Source organism: Papio anubis, chromosome 4 (assembly GCF_008728515.1).
Source record: "Papio anubis isolate 15944 chromosome 4, Panubis1.0, whole genome shotgun sequence".
Lineage (NCBI taxonomy): Eukaryota > Metazoa > Chordata > Mammalia > Primates > Cercopithecidae > Papio > Papio anubis.
Window position 1 is genome coordinate 138626901 of NC_044979.1, and position 20424 is coordinate 138647324.

The 20424-nt window shown below is 51.2% G+C and overlaps 1 protein-coding gene across 1 annotated transcript in view; it reads right to left on the reverse strand.

Moving 5' to 3' along the window:
• Positions 1-20424, reverse strand: part of COL26A1 (collagen type XXVI alpha 1 chain) — a 201601-nt gene that overhangs the window by 110220 nt on the left and 70957 nt on the right. Inside the window, exon 3 of the mRNA XM_003895827.4 lies at positions 2615-2718. Within this exon, the coding sequence (XP_003895876.3) occupies positions 2615-2718 (104 nt within the window). The remainder of the gene's footprint in view (positions 1-2614; positions 2719-20424) is intronic.

Here is a 20424-nt window from a genome sequence, read left to right on the forward strand (position 1 = left end):
CATTCATTTTTCAATAAAGAGATTACGAGAGCTGAAAAATGTATATGTTCAAGCTCTACAGTGGTCTCCAGGGATTGCTAGGGCAGTGACAGGAAAGCTTAGGGCCTCTGGGAGCTGAGAGCTGAGAGAAGGGCCCTGAAGTCTTTTTTTTTTTTTTTTTTTTTTTGAGACGGAGTCTCACTCTGTCACTCAGGATGGAGTGCAGCGGCACAATCTTGGTTCATTGCAACCTCTGCCTCCCAGGTTCAAGCAATTCTCATGCCTCAGCCTCCCAAGTAGCTGGGATTATAGGCGCACACCACCACGCCCGGCTAATTTTTGTATTTTTGGTAAAGACAGGGTTTCACCATGTTGGCCAGGCTTGTGTCGAACTCCTGACCTCAAGTGATCCACCCACCTTGGCCTCCCAAAGTGTTGGGATTACAGGCATGAGCCACCGAGTCCAGCCGCTAAAACCTTCCTAATGCTGAGAGGGCTTCTGGAAGCAAGGCTTGGATGGTCAGCCTAGAGAGAAGCACATCCAGTACCTCACTGCAAGCTGCCATGGTCTATGTGACCAAGCCACAGTAAAATCTCTGGCTCAGATGAGCTTCCCAACATAGCTGATTTTTTTTTTTTTTTTTTTTTTTGAGACAGGGTCTTGCTCTGTTGCCCAGGTTGAAGTGCAGTGGCTTGATCTCCGTTCACTGCATCCTCACCCCCCTGGACTCAAGTGATCCTCTTACCTCAGCCTCCTGAGTACCTGGGACTACAGGCACATGCCACCCCACTTGGCTAATTTTTGTGTATTTTAGTAGAGACAGGGTTTCAGCATGTTGCCCAGGCTGGTCTCAAACTCCTGGGCTCAAGCGATCCTCTGGCTTCAGCCTCCTGAAGCACTGGGATTACAGTCATGAGCCACCATTCCCGGCTAACATTGCTGATTTTATTGATCACTAAAACAGGCTCAGGGACTTACATAAGGGTAAACCAGTCACTTCCCTAGCAACACTCGCATCTTGGCCCCTGGCAGGATCTAGATGGCGGGCCTGCTCCGTCCCGTTGGGGGGACCTGATGGCTGCATCCACAGCCATGGCGCTGACCAGAATAGCAGGTCCAAGTCCTGGCATTGAAGGGCTCAGGCCACCATGAGGGACCTGTGAGCTGTGGTCGTTCAACACCATAGCATTATACCAGGGCCGGCCCACTGCCTGGAAACCTGGCATCCCCTCACCTTGGAGGTCCTTCCTGCTTCTCTCTGAAGAAGGGTCCAAGTCAGCCCCGGAACCTCCAACAAGGATAGTCCAGCCTCCCCTGCCAGCATCAGGCACCTCATCAACCACGACAAGAGGCACCTGTCGGACTCTGTGGCGTCCTGGCCTTTTTCCTTCAGCTCTGCTCTGGGCCAGAGGCCCCCTGAAGCAATTGTCGGAGTCTTGCTATTTCTGTCAATTGCGTTATTCTTTGTAACCCAAAGAGCTCTTTAGGCGGTTTCCACTCAAAGCATATAAATACTGCAGTCAAATCAATAAGTAACAAGATGACAGAGAAGAGAAGAATTTTGTGAGAAAGCGAAGGTGGGAGACAGCTACTGTTTCCAAATACAAAACTGACCCCTCTGGCCAGGCATGGTGGTTCAGGGGTGGTTCATGCCAGTAATCCCAGCACTTTGGGAGGCCAAGGCAGGAGGATCGCTTGAGCCAAGGAGTTCGAGACCAGCCTGAGCAATATTGCAAGACCCGTCTCTAAAAATCATACAAAAAATAGCCAGGTATGGTGGTGCACACCTACACTCCCAGCTGCACGAGAGGCTGAAGTGGGAGGATGGATTGAGCCCAGGAGTTCGAGGCTGCAGCGAGCCATGGTCATGTCACTGCACTCCAGCCTGGGCAACAGAGTGAGATCTTGTTTCAAAAAAAGAAAAAAAGAAAAAAAAAATCTGACCCCTGAGCCTCAGCCTCCAGACCCATCCAGCCATGCTGGGGAACAAGGTGGGCTGCACACTTGTTCATTAGGCAGGACTCGATATCCCTGGCCAGCAGTGAAGGGGCATTTGCTCTGTCCGCCACTGCTGGCCCACCTAAGTGCTGTTGTGTGACCCTCTCGAGCTCCAGAGTCGGGCTGAGCCCCGGCCCCCGGGCTAAACACCAGCAGGGCAGAAAGGCAGAAGGCAGCTGGGTGAACGTCTGTCTGTGGCTACCTGTCAGCCTCTCCGTCTCAGTCTACAAAGTCCTTGTCCTTAAGGCTGGTGGGACCTCATCCGCATTTGCTCAGAGCCCAGATATCCAACTCTGCCCGCCCCAGGGGTTCTGGGTGCATCGGAGCCAGAAGTGGAAGAAACCGGCTAGAAATCAAATCCCTTTCCCTGGCACCAGTGCTGTTTTTGGCTTCTGTATTCCACTACCTAACCAATGCAAACTGGCACCTGCCTCAGTGCCCACGGGCAGGGCGGGCAGCTTCACCCTGGTTTGGCCAGGCCGATCCAGAACATTTGTTTCAGAGGTGATTGGGAAAAGGAAAGGATTTCAAGTTACGGAGGAAAGGAGAGCTGCTTGCAGGAGGAGGCCAGAGGAGGGAGAAACGCCAGCCTGACCCGTGCCTGGCCCCTTGCACCCCAAGTGACTGCAGACTTACCCTCATCACAGTTGCTCCCGGTGAAGCCAGGGCAGCACCTCCACTCCAGTGCCGTCACCGTGCGGTAGGACACTCTGTAGGTGGGTCTGATCAGAGTCCTGTAACTAACACACAGACAGCGTCAGCGGGGCGCAAGCTCCTGCCCACCCACCTCCAGACCCCACTCCTGCAAAGATGGGTCAGGCTATTTTGCCCAGCCAGGGCTCCGGGAGGCCCCCATGGTGTGGAAACCACTGCCGGGGTCCGTGTTCACTGGCTGTGCAAATGCCTTTGCAAAAATCATAACGGAGGAAGTTATGACAGTGAAAGAGATCAGACTTAACCAACTCCATCTTGCTTCTAACCTTCAGGCTGTCCTCGTTCATTCCTGGGAATAGGCCGAACTAATCTTGGGAAGAAATGTAGTTTATGGTTTGACTCTGAAACAAAATTGATAGTATCTCTTTCCCAAAAAGACCCCCTTCTTGCCTGGGGACAAGTCTGCCTTTGTAGGACTAACAAATTAGCTACAGGGTTAGAAATTATGGTTTAGGGGGCCATGCAGCCTATGGCTGTGAGAGTCTGAACCTCCCCAAATTGCTCCTGGGGATAACATCGCTATTATGAAACCTAAGGTCAGTGCTTGAGATATTTTGCAGACCCTATCCTCGATGGATCAGCTGATACCACCCAGACCTGTAATCTGGCTTGAGCAGTGCTACGACCCCATCCAGGAACAGAAGACGGCAAGAAAACCTCACTTCAGCCCCCTATGATTCCATCTCCAGCCTGACCAGTCACCACTCCCCACCTCCCGAGCCTCTACCCACCAAACTGTCTTTAAAAATTCCGTCCCGAATGCTCAGGAGACTGATTTAAGTGATTAAAACCTCCAGTTCCCCACACAGCCGGCTCTGCGTAAATTACTCTTTCTCTCTCTCTCTGTCTCTCTCTTTTTTTTTTTAGTTGAGACAGAGTCTCACTCTGTTGCCCAGGCTGGAGTGCAGTGGTGCAAGCTCGGCTCACTGCAATCTCTGCCTCCCGGATTCAAGCAATTCTCCTGCCTCAGCTTCCCGAGTAACTGGGATTACAGGTGTGTGCCACCATGCCCAGCTAATTTTTGTATTTTTGGTAGAGACAGGGTTTCACCATGTTGGTGAGGCTGGTCTTGAACTCCTGGCCTCAAGTGATCCACCCACCTCAGCCTCCCAAAGTGCTGTGATTATAGGCGTAAGCAACCATGCCCGACCATCTTTCTCTATTTCAATTCCCCTGTCTTGATAAATCAGCTCTGTCTAAGCAGCAGGCAAGGTGAACCCCTTGGGCAGTGACAGCTATGTGACCCTGGACAAGTCACCATCCCTCTCTGTGTCAGCTGTGATCTAAACGTGGATGGAACTGGAAGCTGTTATGTTACATGAACCACCCAGGCACAGAAAGACAAATACCATATGTTCTCTAAGAGGGAGGTAAACAATGTATACACAATGGAGACATGGAAGGGGAGTGGGTAGGTAATGAATGCAATGTATGTGATATAGTTTGGATATTTGTCCAAACTCCAAATCTCAGGTTGAAATGTAATTCCCAGCATTAGGTGAAGCCTGGTGGGAGGTGATTAGATGGGGGGACAGACCTCTCATGAATGGTCTAGCACCATCCCCTTGGTGACAAGTGGGTTCTGGCTTTCAGTTCATGTGACATCTGGTTGTTTAAAATTGTGTGGCGCCTCCCCCATCACTGTCTTCTTTTTTTTTTTAGATGGAATCTTGCTCTGTAGTCGGGCTGGAATTCAGTGGCGCAATCTCGGCTCACTGCAACCTCCGCCTCCCTGGTTCAAGCGATTCTCCTGCCTCAGCCTCTCGAGTAGCTGGGATTACAGGCACGCGCCACCACGCCCAGCTAATTTTTTTATTTTTAGTACAAACGGGGTTTCACCTTGTTGACCAGGAATGGTCTCAATCTCCCGACCTCGTGATCCGCCCACCTCGGCCTCCCAAAGTGCTGGGATTACAGGCGTGAGCCATCACGCCTGGTGCTCCCTTACTCTCTTTCTCCCAATTCGCCTTCCGCCATGAATGAACGCTCCCAGACACCTCCCCAGAGGCCAAGCAGATGCTGGCACCATGCTTGTAAACCTGCAGAATTGTGAGCCACATTAAACTTGTCTTTATAAATTACCCAGTCTCAGTTATTTCTTTATAGCAATGCAAGAACGGCCTAAAACAGTACATTATTTGGGTGATGGATTTCCTGAGAGCCCTGACTTCACCACTTCATCAGTTGCACTTGTAACCCATAAATTTATACAAATAAAAAAAAATAATAAACATAAAGTCCCTGGCCAGACATGGTGGCTCACATCTGTAATCCCAGCACTTTGGGAGGCCGAGGTGGGCGAATCACCTGAGGTCAGGAGTTCTAGACCAGCCTGGCCAAGATGGTGAAACCCTGTCTCTACTAAAAATACAAAAATTAGCCAGGCGTGGTGGCAGGTGCCTGTAATCCCAGCTACTTGAGAGGCTGAGGCAGGAGAACAGCTTGAACCTGGGAGGCGGAGGTTGCAGTGAGCCGAGATCATGCCACTGCACTCTAGCCTGGGCAACAGAGTGAGACTCCATCTCAAAAAAAATAAACAAATAAAATTAAATTAAATTAAAAATAAAGTCCCCTCTAGCTCTGCCATTCTACAATTCTCCAACTGTGGCTACCTGTGATGGGAAAGTGTCCTAAACACTGAACACTGACCAAGATGATAAAGAAAGAAAAGGGGCCAGGCACAGTGGCTCACACATGTAATCCCAGCACTTTGGAAGGCCAAGGTGGGCAGATTACCTGACGTCGGGAGTTCAAGACCAGCCTGCCCAACATGGAGAAACCTCATCTCTACTAAAAATACAAAAATTAGTCGGGTGTGGTGGCATATGCCTGTAATCCCAGCTACTCGGGAGGCTGAGGCAGGAGAATCACTTGAACCCAGGAGGCAGAGGTTGCAGTGAGCGGAGATCATACCAAGATGCTGTCTCTACAAAAAATAAAAATAAAAAAATTAACCCAGCATAGTGGTGCACACCTGTAGTCCCAGCTACTTGGGAGGCTGAGGTGGGAGGGTCACTGGAGCCCAGGAGTTTTGAGGCTACAGTGAGCCATGATCGAACCACTGCACTTAGCCTGGGCAACAGAGCAAGACCCTGTCTCTAAAAAAAAAAAAAAGGAAGAAAGAAAAGAAAAAGAAAAAACTTGCAATACAGTAGGGGGACTCTTGCAGGAATTTAAAAAAAAAAAAAAATTCTTGCAAAATGCTGTGAATCCCGTGGTAAAGTTTCACGCTCCCACAGTTCTGAAATTTTTCTTACACATAAGTTGGATGCTTTTTTGTCACACTCCAAGAATCGTGAATATAAAATGCATGACCAAATTTCATAAGGGAGACACATTCAGGTTTTATTATTCACTTTACGTGCATTGTCATAACTGCTGCTTAATCAAGTTTGCACAATGTCCTCCTGAAGACAAAACTACATAACTTCACAAAATTTAAATGTGCTGACATGGAGCAACTTCATCGGTGAATGAAACAATCATGATTTAATTGGTAGCAGCAGGCGTGACGTTTGGAGACGCACTGTTGACAGGAAAACACATGAGTGGAGAATTGGATTTCAGAAGTACGGCTCTGAATCTGAAAAATCCTGTTACGCTCATTTCTTTTTTTTTAAAAGCAAAAACCTACACTCGTGTTTCATAAATATTCCAGCAAACCAGTTTCCCTCTGGAGATCAGGGGGGTGGCGTAGTTGTGTGCAGCTGGGGCAGGAAGTCTGTAGTAAGGAGGTAGGAGATGGCCAGGAGAGGTGCCCACAGCTGTGAGCTGGAGAGCAAAGCTCCCAGCTTTTGGGAGCAACTGGGCAACCCAGTGCAGGATGGGGAGTTGGAAAGGGCTGGCAGAGCCGTAGTGCCAAGGTCACCCCTCCTTAAAACAAGTGACTCTGGATGGGATGATGAGCCTGACTCTGAAGAGGACAAATGCACTATTTTCACAATACACACACACTCATATACACGCGCACACACATTCACATACACACCCACGTGAGCACACACGTGCACTCACACACTCTCACACCTTCACACGCTTGCACAAACTCACTTGCAAGCTCTCACAAACTAACACATACACACACGCTCACACACACTCTCATTTGCTCTCTCACACTCACACACACACTCGTGCTTGCACACTCACACAAACACACTCATGCACACTTCCACACACACTCTCTCACCAGAACACACGCTCAGCACCCTCAGACTCACTCAGGCACACTCACATTCACATACTTTTACACAATCATGCACACACACACGCACCTTCTCACACGATTGGATAAACACACACTCAGCCTCACACTAACACACTAAACACCCTCACCTACCTGAGGACTAAACCCTGACCGTTTTCTTCTCTTGCCCAGATTCCTATCTAAGGAGCCTGGGGAGTCACGCCGTTCAAATCACAAAGCCTCATCACACAGGTTTTATTTTAACCCTATATAATGTGGCTGGCTTTCCAACCAGGCTCTGGCATAACATCGCATGGCAGGTAAGGAAGGAAATCAAAATATTTTAACCTCAAATATGTTTCTATGCCATATCTTTTGTTTTGGTTTTAGACAGAGCCTTGCTCTGTTGCCCAGGCGGGAGTGTAGTGGCGAAATCTTGGCTCGCTGCAAACTCTGCCTCCGGGGTTCAAGTGATTCTCCTGCCTCAGCCCCTGAGTAACTGGGATCACAGGGGCCCACCACCATGCCCAGCTAATTTTTCGTATTTTTTAGTAAGAGAGGGGGTTTTGCCATGTTGGCCAGGCTGGTCTTCAACTCCTGACCTCAGGTGATCCACCTGCCTCGGCCTCCCAAAGTGTTGGGATTACAGGCGTGAGCCACCGCACCCGGCTCTTTGTCATATCTTAAAATAGCGCTGCAAAGCTGTCTCTTGTGGTGGAGGTGGAGGGTGGGGGGGAATCTACATTCTGTAGAGAATCCCTTTCCCTTTTCCAGGCCTTTTTGATATCCAGGAGAGAGTCAACTAATAGTCTGACATCTTTTAAAATCTGACAAGAAACATTTACACACTATTCTCTCTGAAGCCTGCTACCTGGAGGCTGCATTTGCGTGATAAGAACCTCAGTCTCCACAATCTCTTATTTTATATTATTTTATTTTTTGAAACAGAGTCTCACCTGTCACCCAGGCTGGAGTGCAACAGAGCGATCACGGCTCACTGCAGCCTCCGCCTCCTCCAGCACAAGCAATCCTCCCCTCTCAGCCTCGAGAGTAGCTGGAAGTACAGACACACACCACCACACCTGGCTAATTGTTTTTGTATTTTGTAGAGACAAGGTATAGACATGTTGCCCTGGATGTTCTTAAACTCCTGGGCTCAAGTGATCCTCCCATGTCAGCTTCTCAAAATGCTGGGATTATAGGCATGAACCACCACGCCCGGCCTCTCACCATCCCTTGTCTTAACCCAGACATTCTCTTTCTATTGATTCCAGGTATTTAGATAAACTCTTTTAACCAGTTGCCAATCAGAAAATATTTGAATCCAGGGCTGGGAGTGGGGGCTCACGCCTGCAATCCCAGCACTTTGGGAGGCTGAGGCAGGCGGATCGCCTGAGGTCAGGAGTTCGAGATCAGCCTGGCCAAGATGCAGAAAACTCATTCTATTTCAAAAAAATGTTGTGTAATAATCAGGTATGCAGGGAAAGGCTGGGACCAGCTACTGGAGCTGGAGGCAGGAGAATGCTAACGCTGGGAGGCAGAGGGGTTGCAACAGCCAGATCACACCACTGCACTCCACCCTGGTGACAGAGCTTACACTTCCATTCAAAAAAAAAAAAAAAAAAAAAAAATCTCTGAATCCACCTGGCCCCACTCCGGAAACTCCACTTGTTGTCCCATTGCATATCTTACATGTATTGGATTTCGATGTCTTTTTTTGAGACGGAGTCTCGCCTGTCGCCCCAGGCTGGAGTGCAGTGGCCGGATCTCAGCTCACTGCAAGCTCCGGCCCCGGGTTCACGCCATTCTCCTGCCTTAGCCTTCCCCGAAAGTAGCTGGGACTACAGGTGCCCTCACCACTACTCGGGCTAGTTTTTTTTGTATTTTTTAGTAGAGACGGGTTTCATCGTGGTTAGCCGGATGGTCTCTCGACTCCCGACCTCTCGCGGATCCGCCTGGCCTCGGCCTCCCAAAGTGCTGGGATTACAGGCTTGAGCCACCGCGGCCCGGCCTGATTGATGTCTTATGTCCCCCTAAAATGTATAAAACCTAATTGTGGCCCAGTCACTGTAAGGGTATGTTCTCAGGGTCTCCTGGGGGCTATATCATGGGCCATGGCCACTTATATTTGGCTCACAATAAATGTCGTCAAATATTTTACAGAGTTTGAGTCTTTTCATCAACATACCCATGTATGCTCACACTCACGTAACTCACATGCTTACACTCATAACTCACACGCTGTCTAAACTCACACACACACGCTTGCACGCTGTCTCAAAAGCTCATATGTGCCTACTTGCTCACATACACACCGACACACATTCACTTACTCTGTCACACTCACATACACTCTTACATGTTCACACTCACATAAGCACACACGCACACTCATGCACTTACCCACACACTTTTTTTTTCTCTTTTTTGAGCCGGGGTCTTGCTCTGTCACCCAGGCTGGAGTGCAGTGATGCAATCATGGCTCACTGCAGCCTCAACCTCCCTAGTTCAAGTGATCCTCCTGCCTCAGCCTCCCAAGTAGCTGGGACTACAGGCATGCACCACCACACCCAGCTAATTTTTGTTTGTTTTTTGTCTTTCTTTCTTTTTTTTTTTTTTTGAGACAGAGTCTCACTCTGTTGCCCAGGCTGGAGTGCAGTAATGCAATCTCAGCTCACTGCAACCTCCTCCTCCCGGGTTCAAGCGATTCTCCTGCCTCACCCTCCTGAGTAGCGGGGATTACAGGTGTAACACCATGCCCAGCTAATTTTTGTATTTTCACTTGAGACAGAGTACACCACATTGGCCAGGCTGGCGTCGAACTCGGGACCTCAAGCAAACCATCAACCTCGGCCTCCCAAAGTGCTAGGACTACAGGTGTGAGCCACTGTGCTCAGCTTTTTGTTATTTATTTATTTATTTGTTTGTTTGTTTATTTACTTTTTTGAGACAGAGTTTCACTCTTGTTGCCCAGGCTGGAATGCAATGGCATGATCTTGGCTCACTGCAACCTCCGCCTCCCTGGTTCAAGCGATTCTCCTGCCTCAACCTCCCAAGTAGCTGGGATTACAGGCACCCGCCACCACATCTAGCTATTTTTTTTTTTTTTTTTTGTACTTTTAGTAGAGACAGGGTCTTGCGATTTTGGCCAAACTGGTCTTGAACTCCTGACCTCGGGTGATCCACCCGCCTTGGCCTCCCAAAGTGCTGGGGATTACAAGTGTGCGCCACCGCGCCAGTCCCGTTAAAAATTTTTATAGAGGCGTTTCTTGCTATGTTGCCCAGTCTGGTCTCGAACTTCTGAGCTCAAGTGATTCTCCCACCTCCTCGGCCTCCCAAAGTGTTGGGATTACAGGCATAAGCCACTGTGCCCAGCTCCCAACACACTTGATATGCACATGTGCACACACACACACTCTCACATTCACGTGCTGCCTCGTTGCTGTGTTACAGGGTGATGCTAAAACGGGACTCATCGCCCACCATTTCAGGAGGGGTTCCAAAGGCTTAGGACAATGCCATAGGTGCCCAGTGTCCCCAAAGTGAGGAGCTACAGCAGCCATGCACGAAATGTCATGCCCAGTGAAACCAGTTCCAGCAGCCTTAGCATCTCCGCCTCCAGGCTACGTAAAAGAAAGTGGGCCGGGCAGGGTGGCTCATGCCTGTCATCCCTGCACTTTGGGAGGCCGAGGCGGATGGGTCACTAGAGGTCAGGAGTTTGAGACCAGCCTGGCCTGGCCAACATGGTGAAAGTCCGTCTCTACTAAAAAATACAAAAAAATTGCCGGGCGCGGTGGCTCACGCCTGTAATCCCAGCACTTTGGGAGGCCGAAACGGGCGGATCACGAGATCAGGAGATCGAGACAATCCTAGCTAACAAGATGAAACCCCGTCTCTACTAAAAATACAAAAATTAGCTGGGCGTGGTGGCAGGCGCCTGTAATCCCAGCTACTCAGGAGGCTGAAGCAGTAGAATTTCTTGAACCTGGGAGGCAGAGGTTGCAGTGAGCCAAGATGGTGCCACTGCATCCCAGCCTGGGTGACAGAGTGAAACTGCCTCAGAAAGAGAAAAAAAAAAAAAAAGGAAAAAAAAAGTGAAGAATTCATGGTGGGGAGGGGCGCGGGGTTGCAATATCCTGAGCCTGGATTTCTTTGAAGAATGTGCTGACCCTCACCCCAGCACCCCAGAGGGGAGATTTAGCTGCTTCATACCTTACTCCCAAGAGAACCCCAAGGAGAGTACAATACCCCTTCCCCAGTTTGGGGGCTACAGGAGCCTGGGAGGACTCTGACTCTAGCTTGGAGGGGAGAGCGGTGGCAGAGTACAGTAGCCAGCTCCCCTGTGCAGCATATGTGTGTATTTCACATCGGCCACATGTGGAACCCCAGCACCCCACAAAGGAAGCAGGACTTGCAAGAGGGGCATCTGGGACTGGGTGACCCAGCAGTAAGGGGGTTCTGGGGAGTTAGAGGTGGAGGCCACGGTTCTGAGCAGGCAGCCAGAACAGGGCCTCCCAACTCCCGCGAGGTGGAAGTGCCCAGGCTGGGCATGTGTCGTGCCTGGGAGATCCGAGAACGCACCCTACGAAGAGGCCAGCAATCCACAGGAGTCACTCTCAGGGGCCACATCAACAGAGGGCAGCAGTATCCACTGAGTAAGACTCTCTGCCCCGGCCTCTGCCTGGTCCCCTCCTTTCCCATCCCAAGGGCCCCTAATCAGTATCTGCAAGTGAAAAATAAAGACAGATGGAGCGTGGTGTCTCCGGCCTATAATCCCAGCACTTTGGGAAGCTAAGGCAGGTGGATCACTTGACATCAGGAGTTCAAGACCACCAGCCTGGCCAATATGGGGAAACCCAGTCTCTACTAAAAATACAAAAATTAGCTGTGCGTGGTGGCGCACGCCTATGATCCCAGCTACTCAGGGGGCTGAGAAAGGAGAATCGCTTGAACCCAGGAGGTGGAGGTTGCAGTGAGCCGAGATCGTGCCACCGCACTCCAGCCTGGGAGACAGAGCGAGACTCCATCTCAAAGGAAGAAAGAAAAAGAAAGACCTAGAAAAAAAGAAAGGGCTCACAACCCTCTCGCTGTTGCGGATCTGCCAGCCAGAAGCAGGCCCAGCTGGGACAGAGGAGAAGCTTTTGTTTAGATTAAAAATGGCAGTTTTAAATTTAATTCCTGAAATGAGATTACTCTTCCGACTACGAGAGACCAGAAAAACTACAGAATCCACCCAGGGCCCGGAGCAGGCGCAAGGACCAAGCTGCTGTTGTCTGCACCCTGCTGAGCACAGCCGATGCCAAAAAACCAGGTCCCTCCCTTAACCTCCACGCAATGGGATCAATGGAGCCCTGGGCTCAGGAGTGCAAGCTTGGCATTTGGGCTCTGCCCATAATTCACTATACAACATTGCACAGGTACCTAAACCTCTCTGAACCCATTTCCTGATCTGTGTGATGAAGATACCGGGGAGGCCAGGATGCCTGGTGCAAGGCTGTGAGTGTGGGAGGGGTGCATGGATGCCAGGTTTGCAAAATACAGACCTGACCTCATTCCTCTGAACCCACACCCTTCGGCCGTCCCCACTGTCATCAGGAGAGAGTCCGGGCTGCTGAGCCATGTGTGCTAGACCTTCTCCACCTGACACAGCCACCTCTGGCCCTCATCCACCAGGCAGGAGCCCTCCAGATGCACCAGACACTCTCACTTCAATCTGCACTTGGAATGATGAAGATGGTAATGAGAACAATAAAAGTAGATATGATAGGCCGGGCGCAGTGGCTCATGCCTGTAATCCCAACACTTTGGGAGGCTGAGGCAGGTGGATCATTTGAGGCCAGGAGTTCAAGACCAGCCTGGCCGACTTGGTGAAACCGTGTCTCTACTAAAAACACACAAAAAAATAGCCAGGCCTGGTAGTGGGCGCCTGTAATCCCAGCTACTCAAAAGGCTGAGGCACAAGAATAGCTTAAACCTGGGAGGCGGAGATAGAAGTGAGCCAAGATCGCACCACTGCACTCCAGTCTGGGTGACAGGGGGAGACTCTGTCTTAAAAATATATAAATATAATAATAGCTTCAATTGCAGACTCACAGTGTACTGAGTGATTTACATAAGCTGACTGAGATCAAGAGATGTCATTATTCCCAATTTACAGACAAGCAAACTGAGGCACAAAGAGATTAAGCAACTTTGTCAAGGTGGTGGAACTAGGATCTGAACCCAGGCAGAATTGGTTCCAGAGCCCAGTAATACTAATTTGTGTTTGTTCAGCACAGGGGAACCTTTTTCCTGTCATCTACACACAGGGACTGATGTTGGGCCCCTGATTCAGAAACTGAGCTAATCTCTCTGGAGATGCTCTTTTTCTTTTCTTTTCTTTTCTTTTTTTTTTGAGACAGAGTCTCCCTCTGTTCCCCAGGCTGGAGTGCAGTGGCGCAATGGAGGCTCACTGCAACCTCTGCCTCCTGGGTTCAAGCAATTGTCCTGCCTCAGCCTCCCAAGTAGCTGGAATTACAGGAGTAATTTTGTATTTTTAACCTAATTTTAGCTAATTTTGGTATTTTTAGTAGAGACAGGGTTTCACCACGTTGGCCAGGCTGGCCTCGAACTCCTGACCTCAAGTGATCTGCCCATATTGGCCTCCCAAAGTGCTGGGATTACAGGCGTGAACCACCGCTCCTGGCCACAGTCTTTTTCGGCCCCTCATTCTGAATTTCACAGGCTTGGCCCGTGCCACTCCGGAACCCGATGACTGCCAAGTCCAGGCGCGGGACACACCAGTAGGTGGCACTGTGTCACCATCCCAACGGGCCAAGACTCAGCTTTGTAGCCCCCCTGGGTCTCACCTGAATGCCCAAGACAGGTTCCACATTTGTGGCCCTTCTTCCCAGTCTTGGGAAAAAACCTGAGGGAGCCTGGTCTCCTGTCCCCAAGAATTGCCAGCCCCTGCCGCTAGGATCCAGTTGGGCAAACTTTCTTTTTTTGTTGCTTTTCTTTTTGTTTTGAGACAGAGTCTTGCTTGTTGCCCTAACTGGAGTGCAGTGATGCGATCTCGGCTCCCTGCAGCCTTCACCTACAGGGTTCAAGCGATTCTCCTGCCTCAGCCTCCCAAGGAGCTGGGATTACAGACACAGGCAACCACACCTCGCTAATTTTTGTATTTTTAGTAGAAATGAGGTTTCACCATGTTGGCCAGGCTGGTCTTGAACTTCCGACCTCAGGTGATCTGCCCGCTTTGGCCTCCCGAAGTGCAGGGATTACAGGCATGAGCCACTGCGACTGGCCTAGGCAAACTTTCTAAAATGCAGATCCAGTTTGGGGACTGCCTTCCCTCAAAAACGGGGTGTACATATTTTATTTAACCTCTGACAGCCTTGAGGCCACACTCAGTTGAGGACACCAGGCTCCAAGAGGGGACTCAACTTCCTCAAGGCTCCCTGCAGAGTCACCAGCTGCACGGTAGTGTCAACTTTGATGCTTGGTGGGAACATTAAGGGCCAATAACAAGGTCCCGGCCAGGTGCCACACAGTCCTGGGCGGGGGATCCCTCCTACCCCTAAGACTTTAACAACTCTTATATTTTGGAGGCAAAAACAAGATTGGCCTCTGATGCCTGGATTCTCCCCAAGGTGGAGGGGCCCCATCCATCCCGGACTTCCAGTGGTCACCAAATCCACTGTATGGCCCACGGACTCTGCCTGCTTTGATCTGGTGTCCTCCCTGGCCTCCCAGGTGACTTTGTTTTCCAGCCACACTGGTCTTCTCGCAAATCTCCAGCATACCAGGTTCCCCACCTCTTTTTTTTTTTTTTTTTTTTTCAGACAGAGTCTCACCCTGTCGCCCGGGCTGGAGTGCAGTGGCACAATCTTGGCTCACTGCAACCTCCGCCTGCTGGGTTCAAGTGATTCTCCTGCCTCAGCCTCCCAAGTAGCTGGGATTACAGGCACGCACCACCACTCCTGGCTAATTTTTGTATTTTTAGTAGAGACAGGGTTTCCCCATGTGGTCTCTTAAGGGCTGGTCTTTCTCTCTCTCTCTCTCTCTCTCTCTCTCTCTCTAGGTCACCTCCTCCAGGAAGCCCTCCTAAGGCCTCCCACCACATCTGCCCAGCACCTACGAGGTACACATCTCTATCAATCGACGGATCAGGGATCTGGCTCTCCTGGGCCTGTTGGCATCCCTTCGGGACACAGAGCTGGGGCTTCTTCTGGGTTCTACATCCAGCTTGGTGTGGGTCCAAAGGAAGCCCAAGGCGGGGTGGTCCTCCTAGAGTCTGCCAGTCAAGACCACAAGACTCCAGGAATGAGCTGAAGGTGGGGGAAAGGTTCTGGTCCCTGGAAAATGTTCTATATACCTATTTTAAGGATGGCGAAATCAGCTCAGGAAAGAAAGGGGGCTGGGTGTGGTGGCTCAAGCCTGTAATCCCAGCACTTTGGGAGGCCAAGATGGGTGGATCACTTGAGGTCAGGAGTTTGAGATCAGCCTGGCCAAACGGTGAAACCAAAAATATAAAAATTAGCCGGCATGGTGATGCACACCTGTAATCCCAGCTACTCAGGAAGCTGAGGCAGGAGAATCGCTTGAACCCAGGAGGCGGAGGTTGCAGTAAGCCAAGATCACGCCACTGCACTCCAGCCTGGACAACAAGCCTGAGACTCTGTCTAAAATTTAAAAAAAAAAAAAAAAAAATTGAAAAGAAAGGGGAAGTTAAGAGGGCTGTAGCCACTGAATGCCTGCATGCTCGGCCCACTCACACCTGGGAGTATTACTGTCCCATTTTATGGATGAAAATACTGAGTCCTTACGAGAGACTGTTCAGCAGGTGGGCACAGTGCCTCACTTGGCCCACATCATCAGGAAGTGGAGGAGCCAGCCCTGAACCTTCACCCCACCATTGACTGCATATATCCCATCTTTCCGTGGGCTGCCATCTGCCTCCCTCCCTCTCTGGTTACTTACCCCAAGTGATGTTTCTTTTTTGTTTGTTTGTTTGTTTTATTGGTTTTGTTGTTGTTTGTTTGTCTGTTTTGAGATGGAATTTTGCTCTTTTTGCCCTGGCTGGAGTGCAATGACACGATCTCGGCTCCCTGTAACCTCCACCTCCTGGGTTCAAGCGATTCTCCTGCCTCAGCCTCCAGAGTAGCTAGGTTCACAGGCATGCACTATCACGCCTGGCTAATTTTATGTTTTTAGTAGAGACAAGGTTTCTCCATGTTGGTCAGGCTGGTCTCGAACTCCTGACCTCATGTGATCCCCCTGCCTCAGCCTCTCAAAGTGCTGGGATTACAGGCGTAAGCCACTGCACCCGGCCCCAAGTGATGTTTTTAAAGCAGGAATCTCCTTGAACCCCTCCTAGCTTTTCTTCAATCTTAGGACAAGGCCAGGCATGGTGGCTTATGCCTGCAATCCCAACACTTTAGGAGGCCAAGACAGCAGGATCACCTGAAGCCAGGAGTTCAAGACCAACCTGAGTAACATAGCAAGACCCCCATTTCTACCAAAAATGTATAAATTAGCCAGGCATAGTGGCGTATGCCTGTAGTCCCCATGTACTTGGAAGGCTGAGGTGGGAAGATTGCTAGAGTCCAGGAGTTTTAGACCAACCTGAGAAACATCGCCAGACCCTCTCTCAGAAAAAAAAAAAGAAGAAGAAAATCAGTGGGACGTAGTGGCACGTGCCTGTAGTTCCAGCTATTTAGAAGGCTAAGCCAGGAGGATCACTTGAGTCCAGGAATTTGAGGCTGCAGTGAGCTGTGAATGCACCACTGCATTCTAGCCTGGGCAACACAGTGAGGCCCTGTCTCTTAAAAGAAAAAAATCTTAGGACAATACCCAACTCCTAAGCCTAACCTTGTGGACTTTTGCCATCTGGCTACTGTCCATCTTGGCCACTCCTCTGCCTCTCCTTGGCCACCCACTCCTCCCCGCCCCCATTCAGAACTCCGCCCCCATTCAGAACTCCGCCCCCATTCGGAACTCCGCCCCCATGCAGAACTCCAGCCCCATTCAGAACTCCACCCCATTCGGAAACTCTACCCATTCAGAACTCCGCCCCCATTCAGAACTCCGCCCCCATTCAGAACTCCAGCCCCATTCGAACTCCGCCCCCACTCAGAAACTTCGCCCCATTCAGAAACTCCGCCCCCATTCAGAAACTCCGCCCCCATTCAGAACTCCACCCCCATTCAGAACTCCACTGGCCACTGCCCAAGACATGCAGCCTCCCAGAGATCAGTGAAAGTGCTGCCTCCTCTTAGAAGCCCACCCTGACTAGCCCACACTCAGGCCTTTCCACCCTACAGCAAGCTGGGCCCCTTCAATCTACACCATCAAAGAACCCAGACTTCTCTTCTAAGCACTTATGATTATACACCCATCTATGCAATTATTTGTCTGACATCCCTCTCCTCCACAGAGCCACTGGCTGCACCGCCTGCCTATCTTAGGGCTAAGCACATCATCTGCACCCAATGAAGATTGGTGGAAAGAACGAAGCATTCAACGAATGGGGTGCCTGGATGCAGTCTCAGTCTGGGGGTGGCTCAAGCCTGTAATCCCAGCACTTTGGGAGGTCGAGGCGGGCGGATCACCTGAGGTCAGGAATTCGAGACCAGCCTGGCCAACATGGTGAAACCGTCTCTACTGAAAATACAAAAATTAGCCCGGCATGGTGGTGCACACCTGTAATCCCAGCTACTCAGGAGGCTGAGGCAGGAGAATCGCTTGAACTCAGGAGGTGGAGGTTGCAGTGAGCAGAGATTGTGCCACTGCACTGCAGCCTGGGGGACAGAGTGAGACTCTGTTTTAAAAAAAAAAAAAAAAAAAAGCTGTAGGGGAGGGCTCCCCGAAGAAATGAGGTCCCCATCACTGGAGGTGAGTAAGCAGAGGTCTTGGCTGTCTGGTCTCCAAAGTGGATGTGCTCAAAAGCCTCACGAGGTCCCGCCTCGGGTACGGGGGGACATGGCACCATCCAGGGATCACCTGCTCAGAACGACTCTGCCAGCCCAGAACCTTGCCTGGGGGAGCCAGGTGCCCCCACCTTCACTGGACAGGTACCCCTTCTCAGCCTCCATGCCTGCCCACCCCCAACTCCTCCCCTGGCCTCCACTTCCTCACTAGGAACCCCCAGGAGGAGAAACAGACTGGGAGGTTCCGAGTCAGGCTGGAGACTCAACAGGAAATGAGAGTGGGGGTTTCCGAGCGGGAGGCAGGGGATTATTAATCTCCTGATTAATCGCCGCGGGCCATCGGGGAGGGGAAAGGGGCTTCCCACTGCAGTTTTGAAGCTTCCAGCCTCCCCAGAATCCAAGCTAGGCGTTTCCGAGTGCCAGACAGAGTGGACAGTGGGCCCAGTGGGCAGGGTCTTCTGCCAAGCCTCACCTCACCCTCTGGCCCGGGTCACAGTCCACCTGGGGGTGGTGTGGGGGTACGGACAGTGGATGCAGCCCAGACAGGCCCCCACTGCTTGGGGTGGGCAGCCGTGGTGAGCTTCTCAACCCAAACAGTCCCGCTAAGGAGGAGAGGCAGGGAAGAAAGAGCATGTTTTAAGAAAGCACTTCAATCCAGGACTTTGTGTTGCCTTGCGGGCATCCGTCCTGAACAGCAGGCGACCCAACCAGAGGGGGGAGGCTGGCGGGCAGGGGGCTGTCTGGCAGAGGGGAATGAAGGAGGCAGACGAAGCCCCGGAGAGTTCCGGCAAACTCCTCTGCTCAGCACATCTGGAAAAGGTTGGCTCTAATGCCATCAAAGGACTCTGAGGGGCCGGGGAGACAGCCAAGGGCAGGGGAAGCCTGACCGAAGAAAACTTAACCCCCCGAGTCCCTGGGACTCGTCCTTTTAAGTCTATCAGGCCCCAGAGCCCCAGCCCGTCCCAGCCAGCAGCCAGCCGAGGGGCTTAGGAGGGGACCAGGGCGGTGTCAGTGATGCTCAATGTCCGTGACGCCCAACCTCTCCACTGCAATGAACAGAGCCCAGCCGGGGCTGTGATCCACTCCAGAGGAAGGCGGCTGGGGGGAGGTGGGTTCTATTTCCCAGGATGGGAAATTGAGGCACAGAGGAGGGAGGCACGGCTTGTGCTATCTGCCTTTGAGTCCCCGACCCTCTCAGAAAAGTCACCCAGTCCAGTCCAGTCTCCCAGCCATCAGGGAGGGCATTGGCCCAGGGTGCCTGCCTCCAGCCAGGGGCTTCCTCCAGGGCGGACTGCATGGCCTGAACAGCTGTCTTTTTTTTTTTTTTTTTTGAGATGGAGTCTCGCTGTCACCCAGGCTGGAGTGCAGTGGTGCAATCTCAGCTCACTGCAACCTCTGCCTCCCAGGTTTGAGCGAGTCTTCTCTCTCAGCCTCCTGAGTACTAGGAGCAATCGCCATCACACCTGGCTAATTTCTGTATTTTTAGTAGAGATGGGGTTTCACTATGTTGGCCAGGCTGGTCTCCAACTCCTGACCTCAGGTGATCTGCCTGCCTCAGTCTCCCAAAGTGCTGGGATTACAGGCATGAGCCACCGTGCTGGGCCCCGAACAGAGCCCATTCTTCCCTACCAGGATCTCTTCCCCTAGTGAAATCTCCTAGTGCCCCAGGTCTCTGCTAAATGTCACTTCCAAGGGAAACCCATGGACCAGGTCTCCCTCCAATGCTGTGAGTCTTTCATGAACATGTCCTCCCCATGCCAACCCTGTACACACGAGGAGAGAATCATGTTCTCTCTACACACTAGTGCCTGGCCCTTTACTGCTCAGACAACATTAAATGAACAATCGAACAGATGAACAAATGACCTGCAAAACCCCAGGCAAGGCCACTGTCCCCAGTACGCCCAACCAGAGCAGGCAGGTGCCTGCATTCTCGTCCACATCATGCTGTTGACCAACTGGGTACCCTGCCATGCACCCTGTCCCCATGCTTACTAGTGAGGATTAGTTTTTTTTTTTTTTTTTGAGACGGAGTCTCGCTCTGTCGCCCAGGCTGGAGTGCAGTGGCCGGATCTCAGCTCACTGCAAGCTCCGCCTCCCGGGTTCACGCCATTCTCCTGCCTCAGCCTCCAGAGTAGCTGGGACTACAGGCGCCCGCCACCTCGCCCGGCTAGTTTTTTGTATTTTTTAGTAGAGACGGGGTTTCACCGGGTTAGCCAGGATGGTCTCGATCTCCTGACCTTGTGATCCGCCCGTCTCGGCCTCCCAAAGTGCTGGGATTACAGGCTTGAGCCACCGCGCCCGGCCGCCGAGGATTAGTTTTAAGTACCACCTTCTCTCCTCACCAACACACACACACACTACAACATTCCAACATTATTTTTAAAAGAAAAATCAGGCCAGGTGCAGTGGCTCATGCTTGTAATCCCAACACTTTGGGAGATAGAGGCAGGAGGATCACTTGAGTTCAGGAATTCAAGACCAGCCTGGGCAACATAGTGAGACCCTGTCTCCACAAAAAAATAAGAACAAAAAGAAATTAACCAAGCCTGGTGGCGTGTGCCTGTAGTCCCAGGTACTTGAGAGGCTGAGGTGGGAGGACCGCTGGAGACCAGGAGTTGGAAGCTGCAGTGAGCCAT